This window comes from Amphibalanus amphitrite, unplaced genomic scaffold (assembly GCF_019059575.1).
Source record: "Amphibalanus amphitrite isolate SeventyFive unplaced genomic scaffold, NRLGWU_Aamphi_draft 000121F_arrow, whole genome shotgun sequence".
Lineage (NCBI taxonomy): Eukaryota > Metazoa > Arthropoda > Thecostraca > Balanomorpha > Balanidae > Amphibalanus > Amphibalanus amphitrite.
In genome coordinates, this window is record NW_024881616.1 from 996,857 (window position 1) to 1,015,599 (window position 18,743).

The 18,743-nt window shown below is 50.0% G+C and overlaps 1 protein-coding gene across 4 annotated transcripts in view; it reads right to left on the minus strand.

Annotated features, from left to right (window-relative positions):
- The window catches only part of LOC122381526 (DNA-directed RNA polymerase I subunit RPA2-like), a 43,335-nt gene extending 33,242 nt beyond the window's left edge, over nt 1–10,093 (minus strand). Inside the window, exons 1-17 of one of the 4 annotated variants that reach the window (XM_043365791.1) lie at nt 9,837–10,093; nt 8,350–8,504; nt 7,797–7,934; nt 7,260–7,454; nt 6,853–6,972; nt 6,313–6,432; nt 5,799–5,968; nt 5,436–5,597; nt 4,968–5,097; nt 4,562–4,691; nt 3,868–4,110; nt 3,407–3,573; nt 2,792–2,893; nt 2,184–2,381; nt 1,321–1,512; nt 893–994; nt 466–588 (exon numbers count right to left, since the gene is read on the minus strand). In XM_043365791.1, the coding sequence (XP_043221726.1) occupies nt 466–588; nt 893–994; nt 1,321–1,512; nt 2,184–2,381; nt 2,792–2,893; nt 3,407–3,573; nt 3,868–4,110; nt 4,562–4,691; nt 4,968–5,097; nt 5,436–5,597; nt 5,799–5,968; nt 6,313–6,432; nt 6,853–6,972; nt 7,260–7,454; nt 7,797–7,934; nt 8,350–8,451 (2,394 nt within the window). In that variant the 5' untranslated portion in view covers nt 8,452–8,504; nt 9,837–10,093. Of the gene's footprint in view, nt 1–465; nt 589–892; nt 995–1,320; nt 1,513–2,183; nt 2,382–2,791; nt 2,894–3,406; nt 3,574–3,867; nt 4,111–4,561; nt 4,692–4,967; nt 5,098–5,435; nt 5,598–5,798; nt 5,969–6,312; nt 6,433–6,852; nt 6,973–7,259; nt 7,455–7,796; nt 7,935–8,349; nt 8,505–9,132; nt 9,370–9,528 lie in introns of those variants that run through there. The other 3 variants (XM_043365793.1, XM_043365794.1, XM_043365792.1) reach the window with 3 other exon arrangements.
- Nucleotides 10,094–18,743: the final 8,650 nt, after the last annotated feature.

Genomic DNA, 18,743 nt, shown 5'->3' on the forward strand with positions numbered 1-18,743 from the left:
ATATGAACCACAGAAAGAAAATGAATCCAAAAACCATTAATCCCCAGCTGATGAAAACCGAGATGAGCTCCGAATGTACCAGATATGCAACCGGACGGAGGTCTGCCAGAATCGCTAACCCAAATACCGCCATGAGATAATCGAGCATAAACGACCATATCTGCAGAGTAAATTCTGGGGTTCGATCGCTGGCCCCGTGAAGGTACTAATTTAGCTGACAAACGGTGACTGGCAAATCTGGTCAATAATCACCGCCCGCACGGCCAGTCAATCGCAAAGTTATCGTCATTTGCAAAGAACAAAGCTCCACGCACCAAGTCTAGGGGAGTTTCCAATCTGAGATGCTTGTGTCTTTGAAGTAAATTAATTGTTCGATCACAGCGCTCATCCCACCCCGAACGAACCAGCCTCACTCGTATGGTACAGAGAATCGCCGGCGGCGGTGGCCGCAGCTACTGTACTCACGGGTGCGTTCTGTCGGTTGTGGTCCCGCAGATCCAGCGCCCGCATCTTGTAGATGAAGCCGCAGGCCAGGCCGCGCTCCTGCGCGTGCTTGTTGATAATCATGGCGTCCTCCATATCGTAACCCTATAGGCAGGGTGTTGGACTATGTGTTGGAAGACTGACGAGATGCAAGGGACACGACATCAGAAATAGATACACTGGTCACCTGCCGGGAGCACACTCCTGCAGCTTTCCTGTTGAACTTACTAATTAGCCTGACAACATTTGCATCAACTTACACGTACCGCGGGTTGTTCGTACACTGTCCAGAGCTAAGCTCACTGTGATATGCTAGTTTCACCAGCCACTGACTATCCGCAGCATCCAAGAGTCACTGACTGCAACATTCTAGCTGCACGACATCGGAGATTCACAGCCCTGTACTCACCGTGTAGGAGATGACGGCCACGATGGCGTTGGTGCCCTGTCCGAAGTCGTCCATGGCCAGCGCGTCGTGGTGGGTGGGGCGGAACAGCGGCGCGTGCGGCGTCTGGGGACACAGTGGTACGGGGTCACGGCGGAGGCCGACGGGATGGACAAGGCATTTCAGTGTGGTGAGAATGGTAGCAAAGTCGGAGGCGCGGGAGCGAGTAGCATGTCCAAGGAAACGAATTACCAACAGATCAAAGCAGGGTCTTATCGAAAAAGCACAATTTCAAAAAGTAGGCTTGGCTGAAAGACATAGTGTACGTACAGAGTTCCCCCAGGCCAGCATTTAACTATACTAAGAAGATTGCTAGAAGACAGAAGGACGTACTACTAGGTACTTTGCCCCAAATCCATCCATACCCCAATGAGCGTCCCAGCGGTACGGACCTGCAGCCGGTAGAGTTTGTTCTCGCTGCAGGCCGGCCAGTTGTGTCTCGGAGTGCCCATCGTCTGCTTGCTCATCTGACACTGGTACATGTTTCGGGGCGACTGGTTCAGGTCGGAGAGCGGCACCAGCAGTCCGAGACTGGAGAGCAGCGAGGTGTCCGCCAGCTCCGCGTGAGAGTACAGCGCCAGGGACTGGAGGGGTGATGGTAGAGGAGGGTCAGACCACACGCAATACACACACAGCCACACCCACATGGTGAGAGTACAGCGCCAGAGACTGGAGGGGTGATGGTAGAGGAGGGTCAGACCACACACAATACACACACAGCCACACCCACAAGGTGAGAGTACAACGCCAGAGACTGGAGGGGTGATGGTAGAGGAGGGTCAGACCACACGCAATACACACACAGCCACACCCACATGGTGAGAGTACAGCGCCAGAGACTGGAGGGGTGATGGTAGAGGAGGGTCAGACCACACGCAATACACACACAGCCACACCCACATGGTGAGAGTACAGCGCCAGAGACTGGAGGGGTGATGATAGAGGAGGGTCAGACCACACGCAATACACACACAGCCACATGGTGACAGTATGGCGTCAGAGAATGGAACGGTGATAGTGGAGGTTAGAGTACGGGGTTAAACCTGGAGGTCAGTCAGGTCTAACGTAGGGCGCACAGTGTACACACTAGACAACCTTAGACGATTAGTGAAGTCATCGACGCAGGTTATACATTACATGCTTTGAAATGTGCATCAGCTTGGAGGGTTGTATAAAAAAAAAACAGTTATGTCTCTGGCTCATTACAAACGGAACTCTTCCCATCCCAGCAGGTACCCGTTTGCGCTCTACGTACCTCCGTGGGCACCTCTCGCAGGTTGACGGCCACGTTCATGTACACCTGTTCCAGTGTACCGATGTACTCCACCTTCTGACAGGCGAGGTTCAGCACGGGTCGCATCAGGCGCGCGTCGCTCGAGTACAGGTACAGAGCGGGGTACTGTCCGCCGGGCCCGCGGGCCGGGATCAGCGCCACCTCCAGGTACTGGTACACCTGGTGAGGGGAGAGGGGTACGTCAGCACACGTAACCGGACGCAATACTCGGCAACAAAGGGTACTGCTACGCTAAATAACAGAGGATACCGATGACCAGACAGGACGGCGCGGCGTATAAACGCGCCAGGGGATGTAGAGCGGAAGAGCTGATTCTAAGAAATTTTACGAGGCTAACATGAAAACGGCAAGGCACCAAAACTTATCTCTCAGTTGTCCTTTACTCACACGCATTACGTACAGCAGGCAGAAATTACTTAAACTGCCGCGCGACGCTCGTTCTCGGCGAAAACCATCTCGCCCACTCCAGCTTTAGTCATGAAGAGAACGGGCAAAACAAACAGCACGAACACCCCAGAGTGAACCACAGCGCCGCGCGCGCGTCCCGCCTCCGTATTCACCGCTCTCACCTCTCCGTGACACTTCATGTGCCGCAGTTTGTTGACGAGCCGCGGCGCGGCGGCGTGGCTGACGAACCCAATCACGGCTCCGTCCAGTAGAACCGTGTAACACTGCCGACATAGGGCGAGGGTAGTCAGATCGCCTCCGTAGACTGAAACGCACCGTGTAGCTCACATGACTACGAGGGCATTTGCCGACTCAGGTAGCTGATGGCCCTGGGCACTTCCAGCGTGGCGAAGGCAGACGAGAACGCACTTACAAGTAATACACCACACTTACAAGTTAGCTTCAGGGACATCAGATGATTGCGGGTCAATGTCAGCATGGCGAGAGAAGGGGCTGCGCCCATTATCAACCAATCGGGATAGCACAGTGATTACACACGGGAACCTCAGCGACATCAATGCTTGAAGAGCAATGTTGATACACACTGCGATCAGACGGAACAAAGCGAGATGCTACACGGTGACCACTTTGAGAGGACGAAAGGAGCGCACGGTATATCCTCGTTCATTCATATTCAGGCAATGGTGCTCTCATACGGCTTTATCTTGTGTTGTGTCTACCGTGACGACTCGACAGTACCATGACTACCGTGACAGCCCAGTGTCACCGTGACGCACCTGTTTGGCGGGCCGCGGCTGCGTGACGGGCGTGACGCCGAGCGCCGTGACGGTGGCCGTGATGGCGGCGCGGTCCGGCTGGCCGGCCGTCACGTGACACGTGGTGGTCAGGTGGTTGAGCAGACCGCACGGCGCGCCGTCCGGCGTGTGTACCGGGCAGATGAAACCTGATGGAGACCGGCGGCATAGCGGTCAGATGGGCCTCGTACTTATTAGGGCCTCTGTGTAGTGGCATCGAGATTATTGACACAATTCGCTGCGTAAAAAAAAAAAACACTTTCGGCTGAGCCGAAGAAAATGTGAAAATGATAAGCAAGAAAATATTATATTATTTTGTATACAAATAGACTGCTAATCACAGGAAAATCTCTTCAAAATGTCCACTCTGTGGATAATAATATAAAGAACATCCCACTCCATGACACGTCTGCGTCTCCTTATCGGCTCGTCCCGTCTCTCACCCCAGGCCTCTGGAAGCATCTGCCGCACCGCTGTGGTGCGCATGGTGGAGAAGAACGAGCCGCGGTGGATGGTCCGAAAGTGCGACATGTAGCGCGTGTAGCTGATCTTCTCCGCCGGGACCGAGAGGCCCACGTTGTCCGAGCAGATGATGTTGGGCAGAGCAGGGATGTTACCAGTGCTGACGAATGACCGCACCATGGCACCGATCGGGTTGAGCTGCTTGAAACAGTGGGCTACCTCCACTGCAGGGGGGGGGGGGGAGGGGGACGGTCAGAATCCTAAGTGAGTCAGGATGGAGGGTGGGTAAATGTAAGTAGGCAGGGTTGTGCGAAGCGGCCAGGTGGGGAGGTGTGTTAGAGCGGGCGTGCTATGACTGTGGTGACGGGGACACTGATAAAAGGACAGCACTCAGTCATATTACTAACTGGCACCCGTCACAACGAAAGGTTGGTTAAGTAAACTAGGCTCGCAATTTTAATGGAAAACAAACCCGTGATGATTTACTTACAAATTCATGTGACAATTTAGAACACTGAATATCCGAACCATAACCATAATCAATAATAATAAGCGTCGTGAATATATTGCCGTCCACAGTTGAAAGTAGGGAACCAATAAAGAGAAACAATCATCACGTTGGTTTCCTGAAAAGGGCCCAAAACGGGACACTGATTGCCGCTGACATCCACTCACTCTCAGTGATGTTGTACTCGGTGGGGTTCTTGTTGTAGCGCTTCACCATCACCAGTCGGAAGTTGCTGCAGAACATCTGCACCTTGTTCTTGATCACCTGCTGGTAGATGTAGCTGCCCTGCTGCGCTTCCTGTGATGGCACAGACAGAACGTCACCGGTCAGAGCACAACTGAGCCCCGTGGCAACTCATGTGTTAGAGGTGGGTCAGTCAGGTCACATGCTGGACAACGTTCATGAGATCATAACGAAGTTTTTTATATGCAACCATGAACCAAGACAGCCTACAAATAAGAAAACCAACCAGGGTAACCAATAAATGCATGTCCTGTATTTATACTAACGACCTACCACACAGTCCAACTTTCAGAAGACGAGCACGCGTCAGTCGCGGATTTCCTAACTCACCCATAGCATGGGGTTGTCGGCGCTCTCCTGAGCACACTCTTTGCGCACGTAGGCGAACAGTTTGCGGATCATGAAGCAGAGCACGTTGACCTTGTCCTCGCCGGAGTTCAGGTGGATCAGCACCGTGTCACTGCGGGGGTCAGGGCGGGTCAGCGGGGGGTCAGCAGGGGGTCAGGGCGGGTCAGTGTGGGTCACTGCGGGGTCAGAGTGGGTCAGGGTGGGTCACCCAAGGACAGTATAGGCCATCTGAAGGTCAGCAGAGTAATCGAATCAAAATTACATTTTTTTCTTCAAAATGTAGCGAGTTTAGTAACGGGTAAACAAGCCGAGTTAGTCGTACCACTGAGATTCGTTGTCCTTAAACTCCCATTAAACTGACGTTAAACGTTCCATATGGTACCTTCTATGTGCTCGGCATCCCACCACCCTTTCTCAACTTCCGAAACCGTCTACCTGCCCGCCACTCACTGCAGCAGCGCGTCGCAGACGGCCTCATCGGGCTCCCAGTCGGGTACCCTGCCGAGCAGCTTTCCCCGGTACATGGCTCCCAGGTAGCGCCGCACGCTCAGCTGACTGGTGAGAGGAGTGGCCACCTCCGACTGCACGTCCCGCAGCATTGTGGCGATACAGCTGACGAAGGGAGGTGACAGTCATTGAGCCAGTCGTGAGGAGAAATGTGGTAAAGAAGAGTCTGTTTTATAGCTTGATTTTACCTCCTAATGAATGCTAGCATGTAGTGCAACGGCTTCCTAGGGGGAACATCAATTTCTAAGGACACGAACACACAAATACATAAATCATCAATTGTGTAACGACTTAGCGTTCACTGACTTTCTGTAGTAGTCGGAGTCGCCTGGTTCGGTCAGCCGCCGGTAGATGTCTCTGTCGGTGATGTCCATCAGGGCCCGGATCACCAGGATGGGCGATATGCAGAACCGCTCCTTGCGGTAACGGAAGATAAACTTGGCGCTGCCGTTGCTCAGGAAGTGCATCACGTTCATCTGAAGGCGGCGACGGAGGGTGGCGTGTGTCAATTCCATGCAACAGCGCATACAAACATATTCAGTGCGCCCAACATAAATTTACGTACATCCACGCAGAAAAAAAAATGACTTGCAAACAAAGCGACAATAACGTCAGGACAGTTTAGTGAAGCATCAAGAATTGCAATCATTTCACAAAAGCAACGTCACCATTCAGGCACCAGTGATCACCATGACAGTGCTCCTCTTTTTGCCCATGACTAATGCAGTCCAAGCGCCCTATAAGACCAGTCCCACTATCATCACATTCACACTCTTTCCCTTCTCCCGGTAATTTCCTCTCACTCTATCCCCCCTCTCACCGCCAGCGAGTGATCGTCTGTCATGCAGCGCATCTGCACGGCGTGTTCGGTGAACAGACTGCCGTAGCTCTTGTACGAGGTGCGGGTCAGGCAGACCGGGTAGTTGCGCCGGGTGGCCACCTGAGCGGGGGGGGGGGGGGGTCACGGGTCAGATAAGGAAAGACGGATTTGAGACAGAAACACACATACTTTAGAGGGACAGGCAGAGACACGTCCGGTCGGAAACATCCCAGGTCGGCAAAGTCAAATACTGCAAGAACACACACGCAGCGGCATCATACACATGCATAAATACGTAACGGTCGAGCACACTGGCACCATCCAGACATCAAAATAAACACAAAAGCAAAAGCTGAAAACTGAAATGTATGCACACGGCGACTCCACACAGGAAATCAGTCGACTGTGAATCTAATTACTCGTCGACATAAACACATCCCTTGCCCCCTTCTCCTACAGGTTCGAGTTTGACCATCCCTGAGTAGGCCGAGCCGGTTTTAAATAAAACCAAACTGGAAAACTATCTCCTCTTTAACTGACCTGCAGTCTGAGCAGCCGCTCCTGTCCGCGTATGATAAAGTAGCCGCCGAACTCCGAGTCAGTCTCTCCGCGTCGGACCAGCTCGGCCGGAGACAGGCCGTGGAGGTGGCACAGCTTCGACTGGCGAGGGACACGGGGCAATGTGAGGCGTCAGAGACGAACGGTAATGTACAAACACAAGCTAATGAGAGTCGTTAGAGGAATGGAATATCAATACACCTTTTTCGTGGGACAAGCAAAGACAGCGTAAATGACGTGATGGCGCGCAATTTTCTGCACACTGGAACACCGTCCTCAGACACAGAGATGGCACACAAATACCACGCCTCTTCACTTCCCTTCCACTCCCCTCCCCTTACCCCTTCCCGTGACTCCCCTCCCTCCATCCACCCCTCCGTCCAACTCACGCCGACCATGACGGGCACCTCTCCCAGGGACCGGTCCATGGCGATGCACGTGGCCCCGTTCACCGACACGGCAAAGTGCGCCACCAGCTGCCCGGTGTAGTCCCTCAGACCGGTGCGTGCCTCGCTCGGGAATACACGGGCGTCTGTGGCGCCCACGTTAGACATTGGTACACGCGGGGCGGTGATCCTGCCACCCTGAAATGGGGGGGGGGGTAGTCACAGAGACGGGCTGGTCCAACAGCACGAGTAGGAGTTGGGCAGGTCACAACGATTTGATTTGAGAATGTCTCTTATCGTGATTGCAATAACAATTGATAGTGGTTGACTGAAAAAGAGCTCTAGTTAGGCTAGACGAAATAAATGTCATAACTAAAATACAACATTGACCGCAGGTAATCGATGGATTCTATTTTGCTTCAATAAAAATGAATTTTGTTTCAATTTCTCAGAATTTGTTGGTCAATTCATCGCAGAGTGTTACAGAGGCAGCTGCCTGACACCAGCTATCCTCTGCCACAGTTCACACCGCCGCCTCACCAGCACGCGCAGAGCGACCTTGGTGTTGTCCGGGAGGGCAAACTGCACCGGCGGTATGGAGGCCAGCGACATGGTGAGGCCCCTCTCCACGACATCGTTATAGGCCTCTATGTGAGGCTGCGACAGAGCCCGCAGCACCTGGAAAACGTAAAACAGAGCGTCAAGAAATGCACACCAAAGTAGTGTATGTACTACCGCCAAGTGATCGCTCGGGGCATTTGGACGCCCGTTTGGCAGGGACGTGGCGACGGGGACTACTCGGTTGGAGGTATCGTGTGGGTCTGCCGCTGGGAAGTGGCACAGAAGACCTGTCTCGACTCTCGGGCAGAGGAGCAACGCAACATGTGCTATATCTTTTCCACAAAATGGGTAGTTGGCATACCTTTAGTTCATTTACACTAGCACTATATATTCATTTTAATCATTAGGTACTACAAAAAGTCTGCTAGTTTCTAGCATAGATCACTAAATACATAACTGAAGAAAAAAGTTCAGAATAAAGAAGCAATTATTTAAAACTAAGGCAAATGAATATGCAACATCACTGTCATACCTTGTTCTGAGTTTTGCTAATTTTGCCAAAGTCCTTTGTGAGATTCTCCAGTGACGGTTTGGCTGGAGGCACATAGACTTCTGGTGTGGGCCCCGGAGCCATGGCAGAGCCACCTGAACAGCTGACCTTGTTTGACAGCTAAAGCAACAACTGGGCTGAAAAGAACACTTGTAAGTAGCAAAACCAGCAGAACCTTTTACCTTCCTGAAAGGCAATATAAAACCTAAAAGCAGTGCCTGACTTGCTACCTTAAATTTACTTATTTATAACTCAGAATATATACATGATATAAGCAAAAACATTAGCAATGTATAATTTATAATTATTCATTACTACCTACATTAAAAATACAACTACCCACCCATCTCAAAATTCTCAATTCTCATAAAAAATGCAGATCCTGTCCTGCCAACAGCTGAAATGTCCAGAACTCTAAATCTTTGATTACTACCTAGTACCTACCTAATGAATATTCAAAATATCTGGGACAGACTAATGTCAACCAGGTGTTGTAAGTGTGAGCACATTGAAAATCAGCAAAGACTTAACGATAGGCGGTGTGGATTTGTTTGGAGCTGAGTGAGCTTAAGCTCTGCACTGTGCTGAACACATGGCATTGTCCCAGAAAATTACAAACATAATCAAACAATGGGTCATCCAGAGAAGTGGGATTAATGACCTTTCAAAGCCTTCTTCCTTTTTGGAAGTAAAATCTATCGCTTCTCTTTTAAATTTGTAGGTAAGCCTTTTTGTTGCAGACTAATGCAAGTTATTCATCCTGACCTGTTGGCTGTTGCAGCTCATCATATCCGCTTCCATACTTTGCATTGCAATATCGCCCTGAGGCCTGGATATTTGGAATTTCCTTATCTGTGACTTAAAATCCTGTCAATTCTGCATGTCTCCTTCTCATATGCCTATGACTGATCATGGTTGCCATCTTGACATACATGAAGCACAGCCAACCTAATGTAAATACTAGGTACCCAGCTGGCACCCAATTTAGCTTTAATTGCAAATCAACTTCAGTGTCACACAGTGTCTGCAGATGTGCGGCTCCTGAGGTAAAAACGGCGGGGGCTTAGCTAGGTAGCCCGTAGCCGCCAATCGGGATGGAGGGAATCAAGCGCCAGCGTCCGTCACCTGGGCTGATTGGCCATTTAGCCCCACCTTTTTTACCTTGGGAGCCGTGGCGACCACAGACACTTAAAAGTTGAACAGGGCCCAGATGAACTGGAACAATTTAGAAAATCAAGCAGGCCATGTGGGCAACAAAGTGAAAGTTGAAGTGGATGGCCCCTGGGACGGGCATTTCATTGATTTAAAAGCTAGGCTGCAATCTAACTAATCTTGAACTAAATAAAAACTTTTCACTGTCCGCCATGGCATGAAATCAGCACGATGAAAGAAAAATTAAATGGTAAGAAACGCGACAAAAACACAACAGGGATTACTATATATCGATATAGAATCCTCTTATTTCTCACGCGTGGTTTAGGCTGGGTTTAGGCACATGTGGTTCAGTGCCAGTGGTCGGAAGTCACAATTTTTCTTATCATGCGTGCAACGGCTCGCGATAGCAGTATAGACAAAAATGACGTCAAAGCCTGTTTGATTTTGACTTTGACGCTTTATTTTGCGTTTTATTCACACTTGATAGCATCAAACAAAAGACGAAAAGCACATAAAACAGAAATAAATTGTGAGAAATGAATTCAAATTGCTACAAAGTACAAAGACTGAAAGTGTTAAATGCTATAAATACCTTCAGTACCTACAGAACACGTAATTGTATGTCACAGCTGCGCAAGAAATGGAAGATCACTGTGAACGGGGCCGTGTAAGCGACTACGAAATTTTAATTGCTGCGAATCAATGTTGCAGTAGTTTTGTGATATGCCGCGAGTTCACGAATCTGCTGCAGTAAGTCAGACATTCGGCCAGGCAAAATATGCTGATCTGGTAGCGGATTCGCCGAAAGTCTGTATACTTACCAGCACTCAGCAGCAGATTCAGAATTCGCCTGCCCCGAATATACCGGCTGCCGGCAGCGGATTCGCCGAGCCGAATGTTTGCCTACTGGCTACTATAGTAGCATATTCGGACCGATACTTGAGACGCAGTGGAGACGCGTGGTAGAAGTAATATTCGCGAAGCTGCTGCCGATAAAGGAGATATTCGCCGAATCTGCTGATCGGGCGAGTGTTTGTCCGCCGTTGGGACATTCAATGCCTACTGGTAGGTTGTGGAATGGAATTCGGTAGGGAATTCTGACCGGTGCATAGGCGTAGGAACAGGGGGGGCCGGGGGGGCCATGGCCCCCCCACTTTCGGAGGTGGGGGGGCCAGCAATGTTAACTGGCCCCCCCACTTTTTGCTGACTTAAGTGTCTGTCTGTACCTAGGTACCAGTGCTACCACCCGGTAACTTGACAACAATTCAGCTTGCCCTTTAATGAAGATTCCCTTTTGTTTCTACAGCATTATTGACCGCAATTTCCTTCACTCAATGAAGGAAACCATATCAGAGACAAGACTGTGGGTCCTAGTGACAGCATTTTGTTGAATACGAGGCACGGGGCAGCGAGCACTGAAAAGGTATAAGACAATACTAGCACGGTGCAGGAGAATGCGTATACAAGCGACCAACGCTTGACCGGATCTGCTTGGGGTCGGCATAGTTCGTCAAAGGCGTACTAGCTGGGGGCCAGGGTGACCATGCCCCCGCCTCGGCTCAAACAGGCTGGGGGCCAGCAATGTCTGTATCTGCCCCTTCCCTTCCACTTTCAGTGCAGTGGCGCTGGCGGTCGCAGAGGGGGGATCAGGGCCATGCCCTTCCCCCTCCAAAGGCTAATCAGGGGGCCATCATATCATTTGCCCCCCCCCCCAAACAACCAATGGGCCCCCATGGGCGTATGGGGCTCTGGCCCTTATTCGATTGTCACGAGGCTCAAGAATCCCACGCTAGCTATTAACAGCTCCCAAGCCAGTCTTTGAGGGTCCTACACTGATCTTGGAGGGCACTTCAGTGGCGGTCAAGCGCCGACATTGACCGCTGAGAACCCACATTGACCTCATTTGAGGGCCCCTAAACCGGCCTCAAGGGCCCAGTCGGCGTCTGAGGGCCTCACACCGGCCTCTGGTGGCCTCATTTCTGTCTCTGGGGTCCCAAGACTAACCCTCTAAGGTCCGCATCGGCCTCTGAGGGTCCATCTTGGCCTTAGAGGTCCAACGCCGGCCCATGCCGGTCTTTTAGGGCCCCACACTGACCTCTAAGGGCCCATGCTGGCCTGTAAGGACCCGTCATTAGCCTATGAGGGCATTGTACGGGATTCTGAAGACCTGATGCCGGCCTCTGAGGCCCATCTTTGTTTTTGAAGGTCTTCTGCTGGTCTCTGGGGTCCAACACCGGCCCATGCTGGTATTTTAGGGTCCCACATTGACCTCTAAGGGCCCCGCACTGGATTCTGAAGATCCTATGCCGGTCTCTAAGGGTTCGCATAGGCCTCTGAGGGCCCACCTTGGCCTATGAGGGCCTTCCGCTGGTCTCTAGGTTCCAGGTCCCGCCCATGCCGGTCTGTTACGGCCCCACACTGACCTCTAAGGGCCCATGAGGCCTGTAAGGACCTGCATTAGCCTCTGAGGGCCTTGCACTGGATTCTGAAGACCCGATGCTGGCCTCTGAGGCCCATCTTGGTTTTTTAGGGCCTTCTGCTGGCCTCTGGGGTCCAACACCGGCCCATGCCGGCATTTTAGGGTCCCACACTGACCTCTGAGGGCCCATGCTGGCCTGTAAGCAGACTTGTGACAGCTCAAGAAAAAAGTGAGCTCGCTCAGCTCAACTCCGTTTTATCCGCTCCCGCTCAGCTCCCGCTCAGTTTAGCACGGCTCAGCTCAGCTCACGCTCCGCTCAAACCGGCTGTGCTCAGCTCAGCTCAGCTCAGTTTCCGCTCAGCTCAGCTCAGCTCAGTTTCCGCTCAGCTCAGCTCAGCTCAGCTTCCGCTCAGCTCAGCTCAGCTCAGTTTCCGCTCAGCTCAGCTCAGCTCAGTTTCCGCTCAGCTCAGTTTCCGTTCAGCTCAGCTCAGTTTCCGCTCAGCTCAGCTCAGTTTCCGCTCAGCTCAGCTCAGCTCAGTTCCCGTTCAGCTCAGCTCAGTTTCCGCTCAATTCAGCTTAGCTCAGTTTCCGCTCAGTTAAATTCACGCTTAGATCGTTCAGTCGTTCTTTTTAGATCGGACATGCTTAACCCTCGCCCGTATAGGGGGGGGGGGGGTCGAACGGACCCCCCCTCTGTTTTTCGCGAATAACTCGCGTAAAAAGCGGCCGATCGCGACGAAACTTTCAGTACCCTCGCGATAATCAATTTTACACCTATCCTGAAAATTTCATGACCCTGACCCTAATGACCTTTGACCTGTGACCTACTTTTCGAGACCATGTTTGGCCGGAATCGCGATTCGGCGTATGTCGGCTCGCATTAGCCGCGCGTTAGCAGTCTTTTTGTGGTTTCAAGTGTTCAAACATGGGATATGATGTTGCTCCCATGCATTAGGGTGGGTGTCAAGGTCAACGGAAGGTCAGGTCAGGTCATTGACCTTTGATGACCTCGGTTCACTTTTTCGAGTTTTAGATGTTTCTAGGCTAGTTTTTGGAGCTGAATTCGAATTTAGCAACCATTTGAACATTAACGAAGCAGTTTTGGTGCCTTCGTAACATGTTACGAAGCTGTCAGAGGCTACTACGAATACCCGGCAAAATCCTTACTGGTTGACCTGACCTGACCCGACCTGGCCTCAATGCATAAAGACATCATCAGTGATCATAACTAACATGATATTCGTGATCAGCACCCCGAAAAACCCCATAGCAGCCACGTTTTACGACGTTCTAACAGGTCCCGATTTTCCCGACTTTTGGGTCATTGACCTGACCTGGAAGGTCAACCGATAACCTAGGACCTTAAAATTGGGTATCATCGGCTTCCTCTCGTCGCGGGCAGCACGCTCGTTTTTTTCCGCGAAGCTCTAGCTCGATCATGGGGACGAAACGGCAAGGGGGGGTCCAACGGACCCCGCCCCCTTATACGTTCGCGGCTGGAAAAACACCAATACGGGCGAGGGTTAAAAAACAGACCAACTCTTGGCGCATAAGTAAGTCTCCTCTAACAAGGAGCGAGGCAACTTACACAATGGGCAAAAGAGATAAGCTCATTAAGACCTTGAGACTTTGCGAGTCGTGCGTCTACTTGGACTCAGACTATAGTTACATGAAATGGACTGTTCTTGGCAGTGTTATCACATGTTATCAGAGTGTGCACCCGCGATGTTAACATAACATATAAGTTCAAAATATACGAACGAAAAAAGTCTGGACGAAAAAGTTTACAGACGAAAAAAAGGTACAGACGAAAAAATGCCAGACGAAGAAAAGTCGGACGAAAATCTGCTAGACGAAAAAAACGCCATGGAATCATCTCAACTAGGCGGTGTTTCACGGCCGAGAGCAGCGCGTGGGCGCCGCCATCCGCTCTTGGCACCCTGCCAGGAGCTGACGTTACATTTTGGGGTAGTGTTGGAACTTGGAGATAAGAGTTTGTTTATATCTCCATGGAAACCCCATTTGACACGTGTGATAGCAGCGTGCTGTTATCAGTGTCCAGTGAAACCTTGAGTGAAACCAAACACCACCCTGATCTCAACCAAGGCAATGTCAACACAATTAGAATTCATAGTCGGCGTGTGAATAAGGGAGCTTTTCCCATATTATGGACATCAGAAGGTGAGAGTTCCAGTTAGCGCCTCTGCCCCACCCCACTTTCAATAGGATATGGTTGCTTAGCCCACATTCAACCAACGAAGAGGAACATTATTTGCTAATTCCTAATTGTAAATATTTTATGCAGAGGTAAGAAACCTTATCGATAAAATTAATTTAAATAACTGTTTAAATAACAAAGTGAAGAATGCTGAATTGTACATTGCGGAGCAGAGTGTCAAGGCGAAGCATCAAAGCCTGACAGTAGGTATTCATCTTGCAGTCAGACTTGAAACTTGAGACTGGCTGTACCTATTAGCCTGTAAATTGGCCAAGACCCTGGTCTTCCAATTTCCATGCAATATGGATGAAATAAATTAAGCTTGATTAGTGATTAATATTGATTTCTTTAGAGTTTTGATATTTTTAAGTGCGATCACGAAGGCAGTGTAATTGCTCACTCCATAGCTAGCTCATAGCTGAAGCATCAAATCCTGAGTTAATTTCCAAGCATGAACTGAAAAGAATTAGAACTGGATCAGCTCAGCTCAGCTAAATCAGCTCAGCTCAATCAGCTCAGCTCAGCTCGCTCAGCTCAGCTCAGCTCAGCTCAATCAGCTCAGCTCAGCTCAGCTCAATCAGCTCAGCTCAGCTCAATCAGCTCAGCTCAGCTCAGCTCAGCTCAGCTCAGCTCAGCTCGCTCAGCTCAATCAGCTCAGCTCAGCTCGCTCAGCTCAGCTCAGCTCAGCTCAGCTCAGCTCAGCTCAAGCTCATTCAGCTCAGCTCAGCTCAAGCTCATTCAGCTCAGCTCAGACAGCAGCTCAGCTCAATGCATTACTGAGCCGGCTCAGCTCACAGCTCAACAATTTGGCAAAATGTTGAGCCGGCTCATGAGCTGAGCTGATTTTTGAGCCGGCTCAACTGAGCTGATCACAAGTCTGCCTGTAAGGGCCCACATCAGCCTCTGATGGCCCAAGTCGGCATCTAAATGTCTCATCCTGCCCTTTGCAGGCCCTGTACTGGTCTCTGAGGGCCTCAACCCTCACCGGCCGATGGGGGGGGGGATGCCGCCCCTCCATAGTTTTTTTTTCGCGATAGCTCCGAACACGCCGGTGATAGAGAGCTGAAGCTTTGCATACCTGACCTTTGAATCAAGCCGGATCTTTTGACACCAACCGCATTTTCGGGTCAGATCAGGTCACTGACCCATGAGGTCATAAGTGAACCTCTGCACGGTCTTCAGATGTCGCAACTTCGCAACGCCCTCACTGCCAGAGGAGATTTCACAGGGAAATGAACCTTGGAGGACCTAGTATCCATTAGGAGTCTCACAACTTGTACATCTCGGATTTTTCCTAAGGTCATTTTCGTGACCTCACCATTAGGTACAAGTCAATGGGGATAAACTGAAAACTTTTTCTGGCGCCGTAAACGATCTTCAACTATCTCAAGCACACTGAATCTTTCATGCACTCCTTGCAAGGTTCGATGCGTCACTTTTGCAATGTTGACCTTGCGCGACGTCATTTATGAAGTTATAAGGGTCATATAAGTTTGTCGTCAATAACTACCGATCAAATTGAGCTAGCGAGTCGGGGAAGCCATCAATGGACTCAGGAAGACCTGCCGAATCGAATGATATGCGACATGACCTCCTTCGACCAATTTCGTGACCTGGGGGCGCTGACCTGACCGTGACCCGTGGTCAACACCCTCAGTTTACCTCACCCAAACAAAAAGTACATCATTCGACGCGCCTGAGAGAGGCGAACACGATGCTAGCAAAATCGCGGCTCTGCGGCCGTTTTTTGCGAAGTTATTCAACAAAAACGGAACCGTGCCTTGAGGTACTTGACCTGACCTCAGAGGTCACCGGTTGACCAAGAACCTTAAAATCGGGTATCGATCTCTGCGTCTTGTAACGGCGCACACGCTCGTTTTTCCGCGACGCGCTAGCTCAACCTGGGGCGCAACGGCGAGGGGGGTCGTACCCGGTCCCGCCCCCGGCCCCTCGGCCGGCGCGTATGTAGAAAACCTATAGGTCCGGTCCGGCGAGGGTTAAACTGGCCTCTGATGGCCCAGACCGACCTCTAAAAGTCCCACACCGGCCTCTGATAGTCAATCAGCCCAGTTGCAGTGGTCGCTGATATAAAACCTCTTAAAAACGTTATAGGTCTGGCTGAGCCTAGCTGGGCCGTTCATGCTGATTTTTATAGGTATATTGAAAAGACTCGCTTTGCACGTTTCACGCTTGCTCGAGTCGTAATGAAAAGTTGCTGGATGCCTCTGGAATTTGCATGGGTGCCAAAGGCTGCGGAGGACAGGGGAACGCGTCCATCAGTTTGAGTTTATGGACGAGAGTCTCCCTGAAATTTTAACAAATTCTGTTTTTGTTTTTGTCTCGATTTTTTTTTTTATCTCTGATCATGTTTGCGAAAACAAAGTGGCCGAAATCCGAGGAGAAATCGGATTTTGGGGGTAGGTTAGGTTTTGGACCTCTGGGACCTTGGCCCCCCCACTTTCGAAAACGTTCCTACGCCTATGGACCGGTGCCACCAGTGAACACTGCCCCGCATTGCCGCCACTGTATTTATGTGCCTAAATAATGTCGATGGTTGTCGACTGCGTCTGTTCACCGATCATTCAGCGGCCCAGTGATCGGTTAACCCTATTAGTGGCAGGCTCCTGGCTACCCCTATCAGTGGCAGGGGGGGGCTGTTTACGACCCCCCCCCCCTTGATATCTCGAGATCTAACGGGCCGATTTTCAAAATTCAAACGGCATTCGATTTCGCTCAACGAGATCTACATTTCTAAAAAAATAAAATTAAGAAATGTCAATAGGGGGGTAGAGGGGGGTAAAAACGGGCAAATTGCAGATACATTTTAGACTGTTTATTACGGCCAGGTTTCTGAACCAATCTTAACGCAACTTTTGCCGATCGATAGAGAATGAACCAGGAATTCACGTGGATCCTAAAAATATGCATTTTCAAAAATCATAGGCGGATACAGATCATTGAGATTGGGGGTACACAAAAAGTATAGTAAATAAGGTTTTTGTTGGTACTGTTTCTAAAAAGGGTGGCAATGGTCTTGTTAGGTATGTTAGGGGAGAGCGGGGCCAGTTGAACCACTTTTTATATGTTGACATGCACAGCGAGATCTAGTTGTCATATCGAAAAATGCACAATGCCATGAAAAAATATGCTCTTTTGGCTTTATTTTAAGATATGTTAAATTATGTTTCAAACATATTTTGCTGCCAAACGCATGCTTATAAAACAGCTCTACGCCCGTTTCAAATGACCCCGATGCGAGGGTCAATTGAACCAGCCCATGGGGTCAATTGCACCTATCCTTAACAATGGGATGTTTTCCTCTTTAAGGCCACTTTCTTAAGGAGATATTTTGTCCGGTTTACTTTTCCAAATGCTACATTCAATAGGTCGTTGGAAAGCTAAAAGTGCAAAGTTCCTCATAATAGGTGACATAAAGTACATAGACTATGGTAAAATGGGCGGATGAGAAAAATGAGAAACATCTCAGGCTATAGTGTGCTTTCAAGCAAAAGGCTGGAGAGAAAGGGGTCAAAAATTGAGCTCTATTAAACTACTATTTCAGTTTAAAAGCTCATTTCAAAGGTGGACTATTTCCTTTAATGTTTACAGCCCCTGAACAATAACCATTGCAAAGGTCACCGGGGTCCATTGAAACGGCCTGTGGCCCTGTTTCAACTGACCCTCAGAAAAGCGTTTCAATTGACCCCATCCGCTCCCGCCATCTCGCACGCGCCGTAAAGCACATGTCAAACGAGCTGGAGGGACGGCATCATGCTGAATGAAGGGCCAAATAAGGTGTTATTCCGGAGCCAGGAGTTCTTCTTTCAGCAAACAAAGGTATATGAGATATCACAAAATATTCATCAGAACGATTTCTCCCAAACGCCCCTCAAAAACACAAAAACAAGTGTCAAATCAAAATTACCGTCCGTTTGCCGCCCAAACGCCGTTGACAAATGAAGTGGTCGAGCGCGGATGTGCAGTGGTGTCGGCAACGCCATATGTTGCATACTGTTGAAAATTAAGCCATGTTTTATCTGACCCCGTGTTTCAACTGGCCCCGCTCTCCCCTACAATTTTCTTATGAGAGAACGACTAAAATTGTATTGGTCATGCATAGGCGGTGTCAGGGCACCTATGTTGGGAGGTAAAAAATAACCCCCTTTTTTGGACGCCTGGATCCGCCTATTATAGCAAAAACGTGTCAAAAGAGGATGCACAATAACTTTGTATATGTTATCACATGATACCTTTCATTCACTGTTCGTAAAACTGGTGCAGCATCGTGATCTTCGCCCAAATGACTCGCTTCACGAATAGGACTCCCCAATTTCCAGTGCTCTGGAGCCGCCCCTGGTAAAGTTATGAACTTGAAATTTTCAGGGAATGTGCCCAATTTAGTTTTAAGAAAATTCAGAAAATTTCAGCATCGTAGGTTCAGCTGTTTCGGAGATATTCCCGAAAAACCTGAGTGGTGGATAAAAACACCCCCCCCCCTGCCACTAATAGGGTTAATGTAAGCGGTCAGTGATCGGGTCGGGTCACTACCCTGTCAATGACCTGGTCGCTATCCTGGTCGGTGAC